This window comes from Actinia tenebrosa, unplaced genomic scaffold (genome assembly GCF_029948245.1).
Source record: "Actinia tenebrosa isolate PJP-AT-01 unplaced genomic scaffold, QUT_ActTen_1.0 PGA_scaffold4__44_contigs__length_22323623, whole genome shotgun sequence".
Lineage (NCBI taxonomy): Eukaryota > Metazoa > Cnidaria > Anthozoa > Actiniaria > Actiniidae > Actinia > Actinia tenebrosa.
This window is the reverse complement of record NW_028292581.1, coordinates 4,529,568-4,548,000: the sequence shown is the minus strand read 5'-3', so window position 1 is coordinate 4,548,000 and position 18,433 is coordinate 4,529,568. Positions and strand designations below refer to the sequence as shown.

The 18,433-nt window shown below is 35.3% G+C and overlaps 2 protein-coding genes across 2 annotated transcripts; one reads left to right on the top strand and one right to left on the bottom strand.

Moving 5' to 3' along the window:
• Positions 1-1,485: 1,485 nt before the first annotated feature.
• Positions 1,486-3,370, bottom strand: LOC116293487 (uncharacterized). The gene has a single exon (XM_031700916.2). It carries the CDS (start codon positions 3,295-3,297, stop codon positions 2,101-2,103), a length of 1,197 nt encoding a protein of 398 aa, XP_031556776.2. The 5' UTR covers positions 3,298-3,370; the 3' UTR covers positions 1,486-2,100.
• Positions 3,370-17,598, top strand: LOC116293474 (ZP domain-containing protein). The gene is made up of 5 exons (XM_031700903.2): positions 3,370-3,702; positions 12,343-12,647; positions 14,069-14,352; positions 15,503-15,807; positions 16,263-17,598. The coding sequence occupies exons 1-5, from the start codon at positions 3,636-3,638 to the stop codon at positions 16,400-16,402; spliced, it is 1,101 nt and encodes a 366-aa protein (XP_031556763.1). The 5' UTR covers positions 3,370-3,635; the 3' UTR covers positions 16,403-17,598.
• Positions 17,599-18,433: the final 835 nt, after the last annotated feature.

Here is an 18,433-nt window from a genome sequence, read left to right as displayed (position 1 = left end):
GGTCTTTTACCATATTTTTCTTTTGTTTCTCTGCGTTTTCTCTCTTTCTTTTACGAAAACGATTAAGAGCGTATTAAAGAACGCATCATTTACTTTTTTGTACTAAATATTGGCTCATTGTTGTTGAGTCTTGGGCAATATGATAAAACTGAAGAACAGGAAATAAATAGAGCATTTGTCTTAATTTTTAGACGAACAATTTCGAAAAAACCTATTGTACTACGCATGCATGCCGATTATCAATTAAGTCAAGAGCAGCTGTTTGTGGTTTGCAAAGGCCCCAATTAAAATAAGTGTTTTTACTCTTTTGAAAACTGAAAATGTGTTATATTGAGATGCATTAAAATATTTTCTATATGGTATACTGTATAGTATTCGCTAAGGAGATGAATAACATTTTATTTTGGTCAACTTTCTTAGGATTGACTCGGGAATGATTGGTATATATAGTATATGGTCAATACATAGTATATCTATACTCAATCCCAAGAAAGTTCAAACGGTTTAGACATCGAGTTTCGTGAGTCGAAAATTATTGCGAATGTCAAGACCTATTGTTTGAGCTGAGTTTCGATGTCTAAACTGGGGCTAAGAAGCTGATCTTGTTGAGCAACAATATCGTTAAAATAGAGAGTATGCGGCACGTTACAGTCACTTTAAAGATAGAAAATGTCTACGATCACCACCATACTAGAATAAAAAACCGGCACGAATAGTTTGCGTATGAAATTTTGAAATTGTATCTAAAAAGATAAAAAATTTGTTACATTATGTTGATCGTCAATGTGACAAGATAAGGTATCAGTAATGCGTCTGACCCCGTGTCCACATTTTCTATCACGATCCATATTTTCTCGGGTCCAGTCCGGTCCATATTCTAGACCAAGCCGATCCCGATTCCAAGCAAGTGATTGCTGATCCCACATCCCTCGTCACGAGGTTTTACATTATATTTTAATTTCGATTTATCACAATTCCACAACCAATTCAAGCAAAAAAGTAATAGAAACATTCAGCAGATCCAGTCTTTTTCACTTTTTTAATTTATATTGTCATTCTGTTGGGTTCCCTGTGTTATTGTTACTAGCTTGTAACCAAATATGTTAGTTGATTGATTACATGCAGACTCAGATAGGGGACGCTTGTTGAATAAAAGGATACGTTAAAACCAACTTCACACATTCTAGTCGCACTAACCAGATAATTCATACTTGCCTCAGCTATGCTAATTCTATGTATGAGTTAGTCATGAGCCCTGAGTACAGTTTCCTGCGCCATTTTTAGTAAAAGGTAGCCATGCCTGTGCATCGAAGCGAAAACGGCGATGGCTCTTCTGGATATCTGTGGATCGTGAGGCTTGTTGACGGAGGTCAGGACCTCTTCAGATCGCGTCTGGGAAATAGCGCAGCGCGGTTATACTAAAAATAGATGTCACGAGATCGGACCCCCCGCATGACTCAGACAAACAGAACACAAAGGTCATAGTAAATGTAAAGCGGTTTTCATTACGCTCGCTAGTTTCTTTATATTTTCTCGTCGTTTTTTTTGACAAAATGGTCAGTACGAAATATTGCTGCTGGGGAAGATGTAATAGTGATTCAAGATACCCCGATAGACTTCCACTTCTGTTACAAGGAGTTGCATTTGTGTTTGATAGTAATATGAATGACTGTGCTTTAAAAGACATTCGTTGTCTTTTATGTAAAAGCACTGCCTTTTCATGACTTCCTGTGATAGAACAGACTCTTGGATCACACTTTGAATAGTGTGATCATGAAAAACCTTTAGACTCTTAATCTCTAGCAAACCATCTTCTTCCACAAGACCATCAGGAGAACATGCTAGCCAGGGGTATTTGGGATTAACCCACAATCCAGATGCCACAACTTGATGCTTTGTTTGAGCTTGGTATTTCAATATAGCATCGGCTTCATTTTCTAAGCCTCTTGCCATCCAAACAGACTGGTAGTTTTCACTCTCCATATTCCATTTGTAAGATGATATAAACTTCGCACTTCGACTGGCTGCACTTTTGGATCCATCAAGTACAAGTTTTCCAATCTTAACAGCTTCAAGGCATTTGGAGGCGGTTAGTCGAAGTCATCTCTCAGAGTGCCATTTTTCACTTTGGCTCTGTTGCTCTGTGTCAGAAAGTTGGGTGAGTGATGAGGGAGTTAAGTTCTTAACAAGGATTTCTACCTTCTCTCTTAACAAAGGCAAGCAAATATCGTCTACTGAGTAATCATTATATGAAACCTTCAGTTGTGTCGTCCACATAGAAATTTTCCCGGTCTTAGCATTTTCATATTGTAGCCGAGAGACAAAGTTATTGGTCATTGACGATGTTACCTGTCTGTATTGAGGCGGTCGTGGATCGAAATCTATAACTTGAACTTGTGTTTTCTTTTTTTTGGAGGGATATTTGGCATCTGAGAGTCTTTTGGGATTTTTCTTTCTCTTTTTTCCTTTGTTCCATGAACACTCCTGGCTAGTACATGGTGTAGTTACGATATGTCCGTGTTCTTTGACGTGGTCTAATAACAACAGCAAAACCGCAACTACGTGGCTGCATCGGCCAAGTTCTGACGCTTTGCATGGCTCACACGATGCATGTATAACTGCGCCACTTTGAATCGATAAAATTATCAATACATTGTGAGGAAGATCTGTTTTCATTGAGGGCCAAACGTGCGCGCGAAGGAAATAATAATCACTGTTCTTGTTGTCAGTAACGTCGTGTACGAAGCCAGAGTCAACATATTTACGTCCGTTCTTGAAAGGCTTGTCAGTCATATGTCCGAGTCCGTGTCCCTTTGCTTCATCATCACTATCATCAGACGTTTGATCTACGACTTCACTTTCTGATCGTGATGGAAGCGATTCTAAAGCATAGAGATAAACGTGTCCATAGTTGAACTGCGCCGGTATGTCATTGGATGGAAAGTTTTTCCAGCCCGATGTAGGTATTTCAGGGACTTTATTCTTTGGCTCTTTGATTATTTTTCCGTCCTTGCTGTATTCCTTGGATACCTTAATATCGAGCCACCTACCTCCATCTATACTCGGATCAAGAATGCGGTAATTTCCAGCGTTTATACAATCCTGAACACGTGCGAGCAGTTCGCTACGCTTTCCAGTGACTTTTAGGTCTCTGCATTTAAGCCAACGCTTTAACTGGTAGACAGTATAGTTTCCCGGGTCAGCATCAAACCTGGATCCAGGAACTCCATCATTTTCAGTCAAGTTTGTAGCTGTTTTAAGTGGATTTAGATACGAAGTATTTATATTTGCAGTCATTCCTCTTCTACTGAGATGGTTTGTTTGTCTGAGTCACGCGAAAGGTATCATATTTCGTGACGTAATAACCGCGCTGCGCTATTCAACCACTGCTAAGTTGACATAAGGTGCGCAGACTCCCGGGGCCTTCCTTATCGAAATTTCATTCATAGTTTCTTGTCACATACTTATAAGAGAGGTCTTGGCTTGGTGTGTGATTGATCAAAAAACAAACCAAACAATCGAATCTAGTAGACCGCTCCAATCCACAAAATACCTCATGTGAATTTAATCGATAACCATATTGTGATCGATTGTGTTTGGACCGACTGAGGCAGCAGTGAAACTGCTTCGACATCATGTTCGCCAACACTATGATTGCTTTGCTGATGTTTCAATCGTTTATTGTCTTCATCAAGTCAGACGGTGAGTCTCAAATATTCATTACGCTAAGTAATAAACGTTTAGCAGTGCTTAATTGTTCTACAACACATCGTTAATGCACTCCTCTCTTACTCACATTATCATCATTATTTCATACCACTTCTTGGTATCTATCAAAAATAGACTATAAATTGTTCGTAAAAGATTCCCAAGGACTTTCAAAACATATTTATCCGTAAGATTAGAGTATATTGATTCGGATCGCTTCGGGCACTTATTGATATTGCGTCACGCTTTTTTATGCTCAATATTTCAGGCAACGCTAATTATGTTTAACTAGAAGACAAAACAATTTTGTCTAGCGATATCACAGTCGGAATGTTTGTTGGAACTACAAATAATGCTATGTAAAACAACTCTAACTCCACTAACATGCTAATCAAACCATTTATAAATATAAAGAAGAGCCTTGAAAGGAAGAAGGCAATGATTAATGCGCCATATGGGACTGATATAGCTTAAATTTTAATGTCATGGCTTGAGTCTGTCCTTGTCGTATTGAACAATACGTGGCTTTGTTGTGGTGATTCTCAAGTAAAACTCATCAGGTCTTGTGGATTTGTTTTGGTTTGTGAATTTCTTATTTTGGTTTTAACTTGTTCTTGTGTAACATTTATGGACTTCATAGAGTTAATCCCTAAAGTCCTTAAACCAGTAATATTGATAAATCAGTGAGATGATGTCCAATATGCAGAAATGATTCAACCTTCGATCGACGTAGCATACGGCAAATAATGCATGTTATAGAAAAATTTAATGACTTTTTCGTGTATTGAGTTTATCATTACTGTCAAAAATTTATAGTCATTTATATTCAAATATTTTAGAGGAATATGATCGATATTTACACGGAAACATTCAACTTTTCGAGCCTCCCAAACCACTTATTAGATTGATACCATGATAGTGATCGCTCTGGAAATGTCGTATATTGGGGAAACGATACCAGAAGAGAGAAGAGTGTGGGTTGCCTTTGGGTTTTTTTGTTTTTGTTTTACATTTTCCGTAATCTTTGAAACATCCTCGTTCAACTCTGTTGTAAACTCCGTTGAAAAGCTAATATCTATTTCTCCTAATCCTTTGATAATCAGTTTTGTGCTTTATGAACTATACTACGATTCCTTTATCTCTTTAAGGATTTAAACAGTCTTTGACGGTAATATTTTCATTCTTTTGACCCCAGTGTACAGATTTAGTGCACTGGCTTGCTGCATTATTGTCTATATTCTACCCCTTTAGAATCCCACTGCTAAATTAACACACCCTATGTAAATCACGTTTGTTGAACACCACTATCAGAAATATTCAGTGAAAAATTGACCACTTTCTAATTTCATGAATAATGCTACTCTTCAGATTATTTCTTGAAGCCCTATAGAGTTGTTCCACAAATGTCTATTTTTTTTTACGAACAATTTTTCATAATAACGGAGATACTTCATTTCTGAACATTTGTATTTGTTTTACATGTAAGCACGACCCCATAAGCTTCATAGCTTTAATATTTAATCGTGTTTAAACAAAGTTCATGTATGTATCTAAAGCATGGACTATAGCCCTTGGTTTTGATCAATTTTGGACCATTTTCACACTTTTAACGAGATGTTGCATCATTTATGAAGAATGCAATATAGGTTATTTTGTGACCATTTTCAGCCAAGAAGCATAGACTATAGCCCATGGTTTAATAAATTTTTGATCATTTTCACACCCTTTCAGATATCGGGGATGCATAATTTATCAACGATGCCCAAAAGCATGGCCTATTGCCCAAGGTTATAATCGTTTTTTGGACCATTTTCACACTTTTTACGATATGATGCATTATTTATAAAAAATAAAAAATAGGCCATTTCTGACCATTTATAGCCAAAAAGCATAGACTATAGCCCATGGTTGTAATCGATTTTAAAACATTTTCACATTTTTTACGAGATAATGCATTATTTCTTAAGGATGCAAAAAAGGTCATTTCTGACCATTTTCAGTTTAAAAGCATTGACTATAGCCCATGGTTTTAATAGATTTTGGGCCATTTTCACACCTTTTCTAATATATTGCATTATAGGTCATTTCCGACCATTTTCAGTCAAAAAGCATAATCGATTTTAGAACATTTTCACATTTTCACCCATGGTTTTGATCTTTTTTTGAACCATTTTCATAATTTTTAACATCACGTTAGATAACTGCAACGGCCTATTGTATGGTCTTCCAGCGTGCCAGCTTAATAAAATACAGCGCGTTTTTAACGCTGCCGCGAGACTTATTTGTTGCGCACCGCGTTATTGTAGTTGATCTACATTGGCTACCAGTGAAAGAACGTACGCAATTTAAGATCTTGCTATTTGTTTTCAAAGCTATTAATGGTATCGCACCTGATTACATTTTTGAGCTTATCAACATAAAGGATAAGGGGAGTTATAACTTAAGATCTAGCAAAGGTTTATTACTTGCCCCATTTAATCGCAAAACCAGGAAAACAATGGGGGACAGGTCATTTGCTGTGGCGGCACCCGTTCTATGGAACACACTTCCCGCAGACCTTCGTGCCATCTTAAAACCCACCTTTTAAAACCAGCATTTTGATAGCTTTTTCTGTATATATCAATATATTATATTTATTTTATTTGTAAATGGTTATGTAGCTATACATATTATTGTTGTAATGCACGCACGATCATTGTATGGAATGTGCGCACAATAACTGATTAAATTTTTTTTTCTAATATGTTGCATTATTTATGACGGATGCAAAATAGGTCATTTTTGACCATTTTCTGCCAAAAAGCATGGACTATAGCCCATGGTTTTGATCGTTTTTTGGACCATTTTAACACTTTTTACGATATGATGCATTATTCATAAGAGATAAGAAAAAGGTCATCTCTGACCATTTATAGCCAAAAAGCATGGACTATAGCCCATGGTTTTGATCGATTTTGGACCATTTTCACACTTTTTACGATATGATGCATTATTTTTGAAGGATGCAAAAAAGGTCATTTCTGACCATTTTCAGTTTAAAAGCATTGACTATAGCCCATGGTTTTAATAGATTTTGGACCATTTTCACACCTTTTCATATATATTGCATTATTTATGAAGGATGCAATTTAGGTCATTTCCGACCATTTTCAGTCAAAAAGCATAGACTATAGCCCATGGTTTTAATCGATTTTATAACATTTTCACATTTTCACCCATGGTTTTGATCTTTTTTGAACCATTTTCACAATTTCTAACATCACGTTAGATAACTGCAACGGCCTATTGTATGGTCTTCCAGCGTGCCAGCTTAATAAAATACAGCGCGTTTTTAACGCTGCCGCGAGACTTATTTGTTGCGCACCGCGTTATTGTAGTTGATCTACATTGGCTACCAGTGAAAGAACGTACGCAATTTAAGATCTTGCTATTTGTTTTCAAAGCTATTAATGGTATCGCACCTGATTACATTTCTGAGCTTATCAACATAAAGGATAAGGGGAGTTATAACTTAAGATCTAGCAAAGGTTTATTACTTGCCCCATTTAATCGCAAAACCAGGAAAACAATGGGGGACAGGTCATTTGCTGTGGCGGCACCCGTTCTATGGAACGCACTTCCCGCAGACCTTAGCGCCATCTTAAAACCCACCTTTTAAAATCAGCGTTTTGATAGCTTTTTCAGTATATATAAATATTTATTTATTTATTTTATTTGTAAATGGTTATGTAGCTATACATATTATTGTTGTAATGCACGGCATAATCATTGTCTGCAACGTACGCACAATAACTGATTAATTTTATTTTATTTTTTTTTTCTTCTAATATCTTGCATTATTTATTATAAAAGATTTGATCGATTTTGGACCACTTTCACAAGTTTTTTAATATGATGCATTTTTTATAAAAGATAAAAAAATAGGTCATTTCTGACCATTTATAACAAAAAAGCATGGACTATAGCCCCTGGTTTTGATCGATTTTGGACCATTTTCACACTTTTTTTAATATGATGCATCATTTATAAAAGATAAAAAATAGGTCATTTCTTACCATTTGTAGCCAAAAAGCCCATGGTTTTAATCGATTTTGGACCATTTTCACACCTTTTTTAATATGATGCATTTTTTATAAAAGATAAATAATAGGTCATTTCTGACCATTTATGGCCAAAAAGCATGGACTATAGCCCATGGTTTTGATCGATTTTGGACCATTTTAACATCTTTTTTGATATGATGCATCATTTATAAAAGATAAAAAATAGGTCATTTCTTACCATTTGTAGCCAAAGAGCATGGACTATAGCCCATGGTTTTGATCGATTTTGGACCATTTTCACACCTTTTTTAATATGATGCATCATTTATAAAAGATAAAAAATAGGTCATTTCTTACCATTTGTAGCCAAAGAGCATGGACTATAGCCCATAGTTTTAATCGATTTTGGACCATTTTCACACTTTTTACGATATGATGCATTTTTTATAAAAGATAAAAAATAGGTCATTTCTGACCATTTATGGCCAAAAAGCATAGACTATAGCCCATGGTTTTGATCGATTTTGGACCATTTTCACACTTTTTACGATATGATGCATTATTCATAAAAGATAAAAAAATAGGCCATTTCTGACCCTTTATAGCCAAAAAGCATGGACTATACCCCATGGTTTTGATCGATTTTAGACCATTTTCACACTTTTTTTGATATGATGCATTTTTTATAAAACATAAATAATAGGTCATTTCTGACCATTTATAATCAAAAAACATAGACTATAGCCCATGGTTTTGATCGATTTTGGACTATTTTCACACCTTTTTTAATATGATGCATTATTTATAAAAGATAAAAAATAGGTCATTTCTGACCATTTATAACCAAAAAGCATAGACTATAGCCCATAGTTTTGATCTATTTTGGACCACTTTCACACTTTTTACGATATGATTCATTGTTCATAAAAGATAAAAAATAGGTCATTTCTGACCATTTATGGCCAAAAAGCATAGACTATAGCCCATGGTTTTGATCGATTTTGGACCATTTTCACACTTTTTACGATATGATGCATTATTCATAAAAGATAAAAAATAGTTCATTTCTGACCCTTTATAGACAAAAGGCATGGACTATAGCCCATGGTTTTGATCGATTTTGGACCATTTTCACACTTTTTACTATATGATGCATTATTCATAAAAGATAAAAAGTAGGCCATTTCTGACCATTTATAGCCAAAAAGCATGGACTATAGCCCATGGTTTTCATCGATTTTGTACCATTTTCACACTTTTTACGATATGATGCATTATTCATAAAAGATAAAAAATAGGTCATTTCTGACCTTTATAGCTAAAAAGCATAGACTATAGTCCATGGTTTTGATCGATTTTGGACAATTTTCACACCTTTTTTAATATGACGCATTATTTATAAAAGATAAAAAATAGGTCATTTCTGACCATTTATAATCAAGAGGCATGGACTATAGCCCATGGTTTTAATCGATTTTGGACCATTTTCACAAGTTTTTTAATATGATGCATTTATTATAAAAGATAAAAAATAGGTCATTTCTGACCATTTATAATCAAGAGGCATGGACTATAGCCCATGGTTTTGATCGATTTTGGACCATTTTCACAAGTTTTTTAATATGATGCATTATTTATAAAAGATAAAAAATAGGTCATTTCTAACCATTTGTAACCAAAAAGCATTGACTATAGCCCATAGTTTTGATCGATTTTGCATCATTTTCACATCTTTTTTAATATGATGCATTATTTATAAAAGATAAAAAATAGGTCATTTCTGACCCTTATAGCTAAAAAGCATAGACTATAGCCCATGGTTTTGATCGATTTTGGACCATTTTCACACTTTTTTTGATATAATGCATTTTTTAGAAAAGATAAAAAATAGGTCATTTCTGACCATTTGTAGTCAAAAAGCATAGACTATAGCCCATGGTTTTGATCGATTTTGGACCATTTTCACACCTTTTTTAATATGATGCATCATTTATGAAAAATAAAAAATAGGTCATTTCTGACCATTTATAACCAAAAAGCATAGACTATAGCCCATGGTTTTAATCGATTTTGCATTATTTTCATAACTTTTTTAATATGATGCATTATTTATATAAGATAAAAAATAGGTCATTTCTGACCATTTATAGCCCAAAAGCATAGACTATAGCCCATGGCTTTGATCGATTTTGGACCATTTTCATACTTTTTTTGATATGATGCATTTTTTATAAAAGATAAATAATAGGTCATTTGTGACCATTTATAACCAAAAAGCATAGACTATAGCCCATGGTTTTGATCGATTTTGGAACATTTTCACACTTTTTACGATATGATGCATTATTTATAAAAGATAAAAAATTGTTCATTTGTGACCATTTATAACCAAAAAGCATGGACTATAGCCCATGGTTTTGATCGATTTTGCATCATTTTCACATCTTTTTTAATGTGATGCATTATTTATAAAAGATAAAAAATAGGTCATTTCTGACCCTTATAGCTAAAAAGCATAGACTATAGTCCATGGTTTTGATCGATTTTGGAACATTTTCACACCTTTTTTAATATGACGCATTATTTATAAAAGATAAAAAATAGGTCATTTCTGACCATTTATAATCAAAAAACATGGACTATAGCCCATGGTTTTGATCGATTTTGGACCATTTTCACACCTTTTTTAATATGATGCATTATTTATAAAAGATAAAAAATAGGTCATTTCTGACCCTTATAGCTAAAAAGCATAGACTATAGCCCATGGTTTTGATCGATTTTGGACCATTTTCACACGTTTTTTAATATGATGCATTTTTTATAAAAGATAAAAAATAGGTCATTTCTGACCATTTATAACCAAAAAGCATGGACTATAGCCCATAGTTTTGATCGATTTTGGACCATTTTCACACTTTTTTTGATATAATGCATTTTTTATAAAAGATAAAAAATAGGTCATTTCTGACCATTTGTAGTCAAAAAGCATAGACTATAGCCCATAGTTTTGATCGATTTTGGACCATTTTCACACTTTTTTTTATATAATGCATTTTTTATAAAAGATAAAAAATAGGTCATTTCTGACCATTTGTAGTCAAAAAGCATAGACTATAGCCCATAGTTTTGATCGATTTTGGACCATTTTCACACTTTTTTTGATATAATGCATTTTTTATAAAAGATAAAAAATAGGTCATTTCTGACCATTTGTAGTCAAAAAGCATAGACTATAGCCCATGGTTTTGATCTATTTTGGACCATATTCACACCTTTTTTAATATGATGCATCATTTATGAAAAATAAAAAATAGTTCATTTCTGACCATTTATAACCAAAAAGCTTGGACTATAGCCCATGGTTTTGATCGATTTTGGACCATTTTCACACCTTTTTTAATATGATGCATCATTTATGAAAAATAAAAAATAGTTCATTTCTGACCATTTATAACCAAAAAGCTTGGACTATAGCCCATGGTTTTAATCGATTTTGCATTATTTTCACAACTTTTTTAATATGATGCATTATTTATATAAGATAAAAAATAGGTCATTTCTGACCATTTATAGCCCAAAAGCATAGACTATAGCCCATGGCTTTGATCGATTTTGGACCATTTTCACACTTTTTACGATATGTGCATTATGTAAGGATGCAAAAAGGTCATTTTTGCCATATTCATTCAAAAAGCATGAATTGTAGGCTATGGCGTTCATCGTCTTTTACACCAGTTTTCTGATATGATGCTTTATGTGACTCTAAAAAGGTCATGTCTTACCATTTTGTTACAATTTCACCGCTTTTCCAATATCATTTACTTTGGATGCAAAATAGCTCATTTTTGGCAATTTTCAAGTAAAAAGCATGAACTATAGCCTATGGTTTTGATCGTCTTTGCACCATTTTTGCATCATTTGCATAGCATTATTATTCTATATATATTTTGCTTAACAAACCCTTTACTACGGGCAACTGAGCCAACTAACTGGGTTTTTTGTAATTAAACAAATTCGACCTAATTCAGAATGATCTTGAGAAGATTTTTTATCTGTTTGTGAAGATGTTAATAAAACATAAGAATGAGTAGCCTGTGTAGCCTGTGTAGCCTCGATATCCGAATCGTTTTAACATGGTTCGCGCTTATGTATGACCCAATTCTTGGATGTGTTTGGATGGCTTAGACTTTTCTATTATTGTTACCTCATTGGCTTATGGCAGAACTCTGCAGCTTATAGTAATATGCAATAGTATGTAAATCATGTTAATTGATGCTGGTCTGCGCTGACTTACGACGCCATTCTTTAATCTGATTCGACGGTCTTCGTGGGTTAATGGCACCAATTCTTCTCTTGCCCATTACCCCCTGTCCACCTATTAGTCCCGCCTGGACACGTCAGATTGAAAATATCTGCACTGATCTGATAGGATGTTATGTAATACTTAAACACTTCCCATGGTCTTTTATTTTGCTGTGATGGCTAGATGTCCACATAGCGCTATCATAGAGTCTGCTCAAACATAATGAATAATAAGTAATTGCCGGCTACCCATAATAACTAATACATTTCCTTTGATCCCTCGAAGGTGATGATGTTACAGTGATATGTAATCAAAATGATATGACTGTCTCTCTTCGCAAAGAATTTATCCCGGACTTCTACATGGAGGATCTCAGTTTGCTCGATTCGACGTGTGAATTTAAACATGATTCAAACTACACCCACTTTCAACTAGTCATCCCATTGGTTAGTTGTGGTACTGTCAGTCAGCACACAAACACTACTATCGTATACTCCAATGTCGTCCAAAACAAGCCCATCGACAAGAATGTGGTAATCAACCGACTTCCCGCACTGGAGATCCCCATTCAATGCTCTTATCCAAAAAAGGTATAATAGTAAACTTGTGAGACTCTAAAAGTCACGCCATCGGCCATGTTAGTGTCACGACACCCAGAATGGGGGAAATCATTTCAACCAATTACTGCGCGCCATCATTGCTTTCCAATAGCACGGCCTGGCACGTTTCTTTATTTTCGGATCTTGTGTTCAGTATAAACATTTCTCACTAAGTCCGAATCTGTTTTACGATTTATTTTATTTTCCTCCCTTCTTCAATAAATTTGCACTTCTTACTACGTTATTCCACGATTCCACGAAAAATAAAATATATGCGTATATACTGGATCATAAATTGTCGAGTCGCGTTTTATCAAACTCATTTATTTCCTTACTGACCAACCATGTTCAAAGACAAAGCAATTTTCTTGATTCTATAAGGACTTTAAGCTAACGAAGTTCTGACGTCTGAAACTTCAGTGATTTTTTTGGCGCTTCATGTTAACACAGCTCAAACTTGCTTCATTTCCAATCTTTTGTTTTTGTCATTTCTGTTCGTGTGTGACCAAAAAAAAGCTTCGTACTAACCACCTTGTTCTATGTGTTGACTGCGATTATCTAATTTACAATAGCCAGCTGAACTTTAAGTAATTTTTCGATTGACAAAAAACTAAAAACTCTAGAAGTTGTGAGGTGACAGAAATATAAAACAGTTATAATTTCACTGACAATGGCTTACGATGCGTATTCTCTGAGTGCATGTTTCATAATTGTTTTACTCAAATATTAACTCGCTCATTTACATAATTCTCCTCCATCACAGTATCGATAAAAAAGCTTTTCATTGCACATTGAAAACGAAGCAGCATAATATATATATTAGATCTACATATTACAGCGCCGTACTGAACACGATATACTATTGCAATATGAAATCAAAACACGTGATCTAAGGACCTACCGAAGACTGATTCATTTTATGAACATTCATTTTGCGTCGGCAGAACTAGCAACAGTCCTACCAACCATAATCATGATTGAAATGTTTTTTTTTTCCTTTTCTTTTCTTCCCCCTTTCCTTTACCCCTCTTTCTCCGTCTCTTGCTCTCTTTCTCTGTCTCTCTCAGTTCCTGTACAAAACACCATTACTTGTGACTCAGCCAGTTCATTGCCCACTTACGCATATCATGTGTCACGTTTTCTCTCAGATCACACACTCATCTGACGCTGTATAATTTGACTCATTGCTCGCCTACGCGCCTACTCATATTGGCTCATGCTCAATGCATCCTACAATCTTTTTTATAGAGTGTAAAAAGATAATTCTCATCAAAACGTTGCTTTTGGAAATGAGCAGATCGTATTGATAAGTGTCTAGTTTTATGTCAGTCATAACATAAATAATGACCTTTTACAATAATTGAGTTCTATTTAACTGTTTACTGAAGCTTTTACATCTCCTCACCCTATAGGTTAAGGCCTCCTACGCGGATATTGGCGTGAAACAAAGAACACTCGAATTAAAAGTAGAAGATGGTTCCGGCGAGTTTAACTTGCAAATGGGTCTTTACAAGGACGAGACGTTTGTCGAAGAATATGACGATTTTCCTGTGACTGTCCCCCTGAACGAGCGTTTATTCTTTCAACTCAACGTCGACTCGGCAGACAAAACTTTGTCAATTGTAGCAGACACGTGTTTTGCTACTCCTACTCGCTTCCCTTCCGCCCAAAATGGGTATCTTATCATAGAGGACAGGTAACCCGTCATGATGTTGTTTTTACATATCTATTTTCATTTATAGCCTTTTAAATTCAAATGCCTTAATAAAACTGAATATAATTAGTCGCGTGTTTAGGTGGCAGCTTGGAATCCTGCTGTGTCTGTCAGCTAGCACGTTAAGATAGACTAGTTATTTCCATAACGTGGTAGACAGTTTCGATGTGACTCACATTCTGTCATTTGAATCGGACCGTGAGCTACGTCATTAATTGTTTGGCTGACTCAATTAGCAGAAGAAGGTAGAGGGTGGAGGGGGATGGATGAAAACAAGATATTGTTCATTACGTATATCGCGTCACACACATCATTCGAGAAGTAAAGAATGGAACGAAACAATTGCTGTTGCATTATCGATGTTTTTTTTCTACTAAATACTGGGGCACCTCTACGAAATAGAAAGAGAAGATCAGAGAGAGATAGAGAGAAACTAAACGAAAAACGAACAACTTCATTTACCAATCTTTATATTACTAAGCAGTTTAAAACTGAAAAAATCAATATCTTAAAAAATTTAAACCACATGCTTACAGCCTACTGCGTTAAAGAGAGAAGAAAAGAAAAGATTAAACAATATTAATAAAAAGAAAATAATTCAATAAAACTATAAAGTATTCAAAGTTGAATTTTACATCGGCAAATGGAAAGGCGTGCACTGAGTAATTAATAATAAGTAAATAATTGAATGGTAAAATATTTCTTGATTTGAGTAATGCGTCTATAAAGTTATAAAGGTTTATACTTCCAATATGTTAATTAATGTGCCTTCTATTACTGAAGGCTTCATTAAACATGCAAAAGTCACAAAAACGGTATTTAAAAAGCCTATATTTTTTTACTTTATTTTTTAAAGTTTATTTTAAATTTGTTTTCTCATAATGGCTAGCATTTAGCATTATTAAGAGTTACAATAAATAAACCCAAATACCTTACCTGATGTCCAAGGTAAAGGGAGGTAAGTCCAGGCAGGAGGGTGGTATGTCCAGGGTCGAGGTTGGAATGTACAGGTTGGAAGGTGGTTTGTCCAACTGGCGCAAGGGTAGTTAGTCGAGGGCCCAGATTTCTATGCTATTTTGATCAGACAATTAATGTGACTAATGATTTTTTTACCTATTTTCTAAACTTGCAGATGTCCTAAAGATAACACGTACCAAGCCCATCCATCACCTCCAGGGGCACAGAGGTTCAGTTTCCAGGCATTTCAATTTGTTAAATCGACAGATGTCCCATATGTGTTTATTCACTGTGAAGTGCGATTGTGTAATGCTAGCGATGCTCACTCGAGTTGTGCCATGGGCTGCGAGAAAGCGACAGACGTCAAGCAGCGACTACGAAGAGCCACCACTGAAGATACATTCAGTCTTGAGCAAGGTCCTATTGTTATATTAACTGAAGTAAGCAGGGACGTGGACCCCCTAATAACAGAACATAAGGGTAAGACAAAACTTGAACTTTAATAGTACTTTTTACTGTTCGCCTCTCTCCGCTATGGTCCGGGTTCGAGCCCCGGCTCAGACTGGATCATACGTTAGTAGAGTTTGTTTGATGTGTTGTTCTCTCCCTTGCCTCAAGGGACCGGGGTCTGGGTTCTCCGGTTTTCCTCCTTCTGTAAAAATTAACATGTGAGTTAAGTTTTGTATATTGTTAATATAGAATATAAGTGGTAGTCGTAAAATATAAGTATTCTTAAGTTTTCTGTCTCAGTAAACTCACACGCATATATGATCGTGTGACCAGCTAACTTCACATGTTACTTGATCGTGACCATTTTGGTGATGTTAAAGACTTTTCTAAAGGCTGCTTGTCTTACCTTTTAACTAAGGCACTGGAACTTTTAACTAAGGAACTGTCAGCTGCCAATCACTGAACTTCTATTTTGTCGATTTTAGACTCAACTTTCAACACGCCTCTGTGGATACTGGTTGGAATGGGATTCGTCTGTTTTCTTTGCCTCGTGGTTCTGCTCTATACTAGACGTCAGTTAACCAACATCAGGTCGTCTCACGTTGTCAAGACAACAAGATTGTAACGCCACGTGTTTTTTTTAAATAGTCATCTGAAACAACGGGTTTGTTTTGATATGATTTGATATGGGCAATTACTTCTTGGTTAAGTTGAGTAGTCCTTCAAAACTTCCCGTTCTTATGAAATCTTTATTTATTATTTCCATTGTTTCGGAAATATTTTCCCCTGTCAAAAAAGTATACAAAACGTAGGCGTAATGGCATTAATCCTCATTATCCCTAAAGAGGAAATAACATCAAAATTCGTTTCTCAAAACATATCATATGTCATGACGACACTTATCTGCATGTGTGATATAATTTAAATCATCGTTGACGTCTTTAAGGTGCCGGGTAATGTCATGACAACACATATCTGCATGTGTGATATAATTTACATCATCGTTGACGTCTTTAAGGTGCCGGGTAATGTCATGACGACACATATCTGCATGTGTGATTTAATTTACATCATCGTTGACGTCAGTAAGGGGTCGGGTAATTGAATTTAAAATGGCATGTTGCAATTCATGCGAAAATTCCGTCTACAATTATCTACGTAAGAAATGACCGCTTTAAAGCAGAGATGATGTTTAGAGTCCGATATAGCAAATTAAGGAAGTAATCTTTCCAATATGGGTGAAGCGTCTTCTCATTTCAAACAACCTGTTAATCTGTTGACTATGGACCTTTATCACGCGGCAGCCATGTTTATTCTTATTAGAATTAAACTCTTCCTTAGACCCGCGTAAGTTTATTTTCTAGCACTTTCATACGAGGCTACGCGACAAGGAGTGTATTGTTCAAACCAACATGGTTGTCGCGTGAAGAAGATCCACTATAGCTATTTCCTGAATTTTCATGATCACGCTTTAGAAGATACATCTATAGAATATTGTTTACAAAAGTTTGAAATGGGAAGATTGTACGCCAAAACTAATAGGGACAATGTGCTACGACGACAAGCTGTTTAGATGTACTTTTAAAAAACAATTTGTTAGAATTATATTTATTACATGTTTATTAGTTTAAAGCCATAGTTCTTTCTTTCTGGAACGCAGTAAGGCATGAATAAGAATAATATTTTGCGGCTCTCGTGAATTCATTACTAGAGATCAGTGAAGAGCAAAAATTGTCCTCCTTGTTCAAAAGAGGTGGTTGGATAGCCACCTTATCCATCCTTATCCCTTCAGCGTTTTATTAAAACTGATTCAAATTTAAAGGCTTATAATTTTATGTATAGAAAGTTTATCAATATCCAAAATGTTCGCTTCGAGGTTGCGCATGAGAAGAGAAATCAATATATGGACACTATTTAAGTAGCGTCACCCTGCCTTCATCAAAACACAGTGGCTGAACCCTATCACTAGTGTCTCCCTGCCTTCATCACAACCTAAATGGGGCTGAATGCTATAGCCTGTGTCACTCTATCTTCAACACTGCGAAAAAAATCTAAACCTGCTTATCACTAGTGTCACCTTATTTTTAACGCTGTGAAAAAGGGGCTGAGCCATATTACTAGTGCCACCCTATCTTCAACTGCTAAGAAGGGGCTGAGCCATATTACTAGTGTCACCCTATCTTCAACTGCGAAGAAGGGGCTGAGCCATATCACTAGTGTCACCCTATCGGCAACCCTGTGAAAAAGGGGCTGAGCCATATCACTAGTGTCACCCTATCTTCAACACTATCTTCAACACTGTGAAAAAGGGGCTGAGCCATAACACTAGTGTCACCATATATTCGTGTAAACAGAGCCTTATTATTTGTAAGCGAATGTTACATATCCCGCTCTTAAATATATATACTAAGATTACCATCCTGGAATCTCTTTAAGTAACGATGCAGATAAGAACGATAGCACTCAACGGCATGGAATGTAGAAAGGTGATAATTGTAGTATTGTTTAAACCAATCTTCTTATTGGTCGAAACACGAAAAATGAAGGAGAAGTATATTTTTTGTGATATTTAACTACTGACAAACTCCCTTTTAGTGATAAATCTTCTGTGCTTCAATACGACAGAAATTCTATGTGGGGAAAATGACAAATTTGA

Excerpts from the sequence above, each read along its gene's own strand:
- LOC116293487 (XM_031700916.2), bottom strand. The coding sequence starts at position 3,297 with ATGACTGCAAATATAAATACTTCGTATCTAAATCCACTTAAAACAGCT.
- LOC116293474 (XM_031700903.2), top strand. The coding sequence starts at position 3,636 with ATGTTCGCCAACACTATGATTGCTTTGCTGATGTTTCAATCGTTTATT. Across the intron at positions 3,703-12,342 it reads TGTCTTCATCAAGTCAGACG|GTGATGATGTTACAGTGATA; the intron begins GTGAGTCTCAAA and ends GATCCCTCGAAG. Across the intron at positions 14,353-15,502 it reads TATCTTATCATAGAGGACAG|ATGTCCTAAAGATAACACGT; the intron begins GTAACCCGTCAT and ends CTAAACTTGCAG.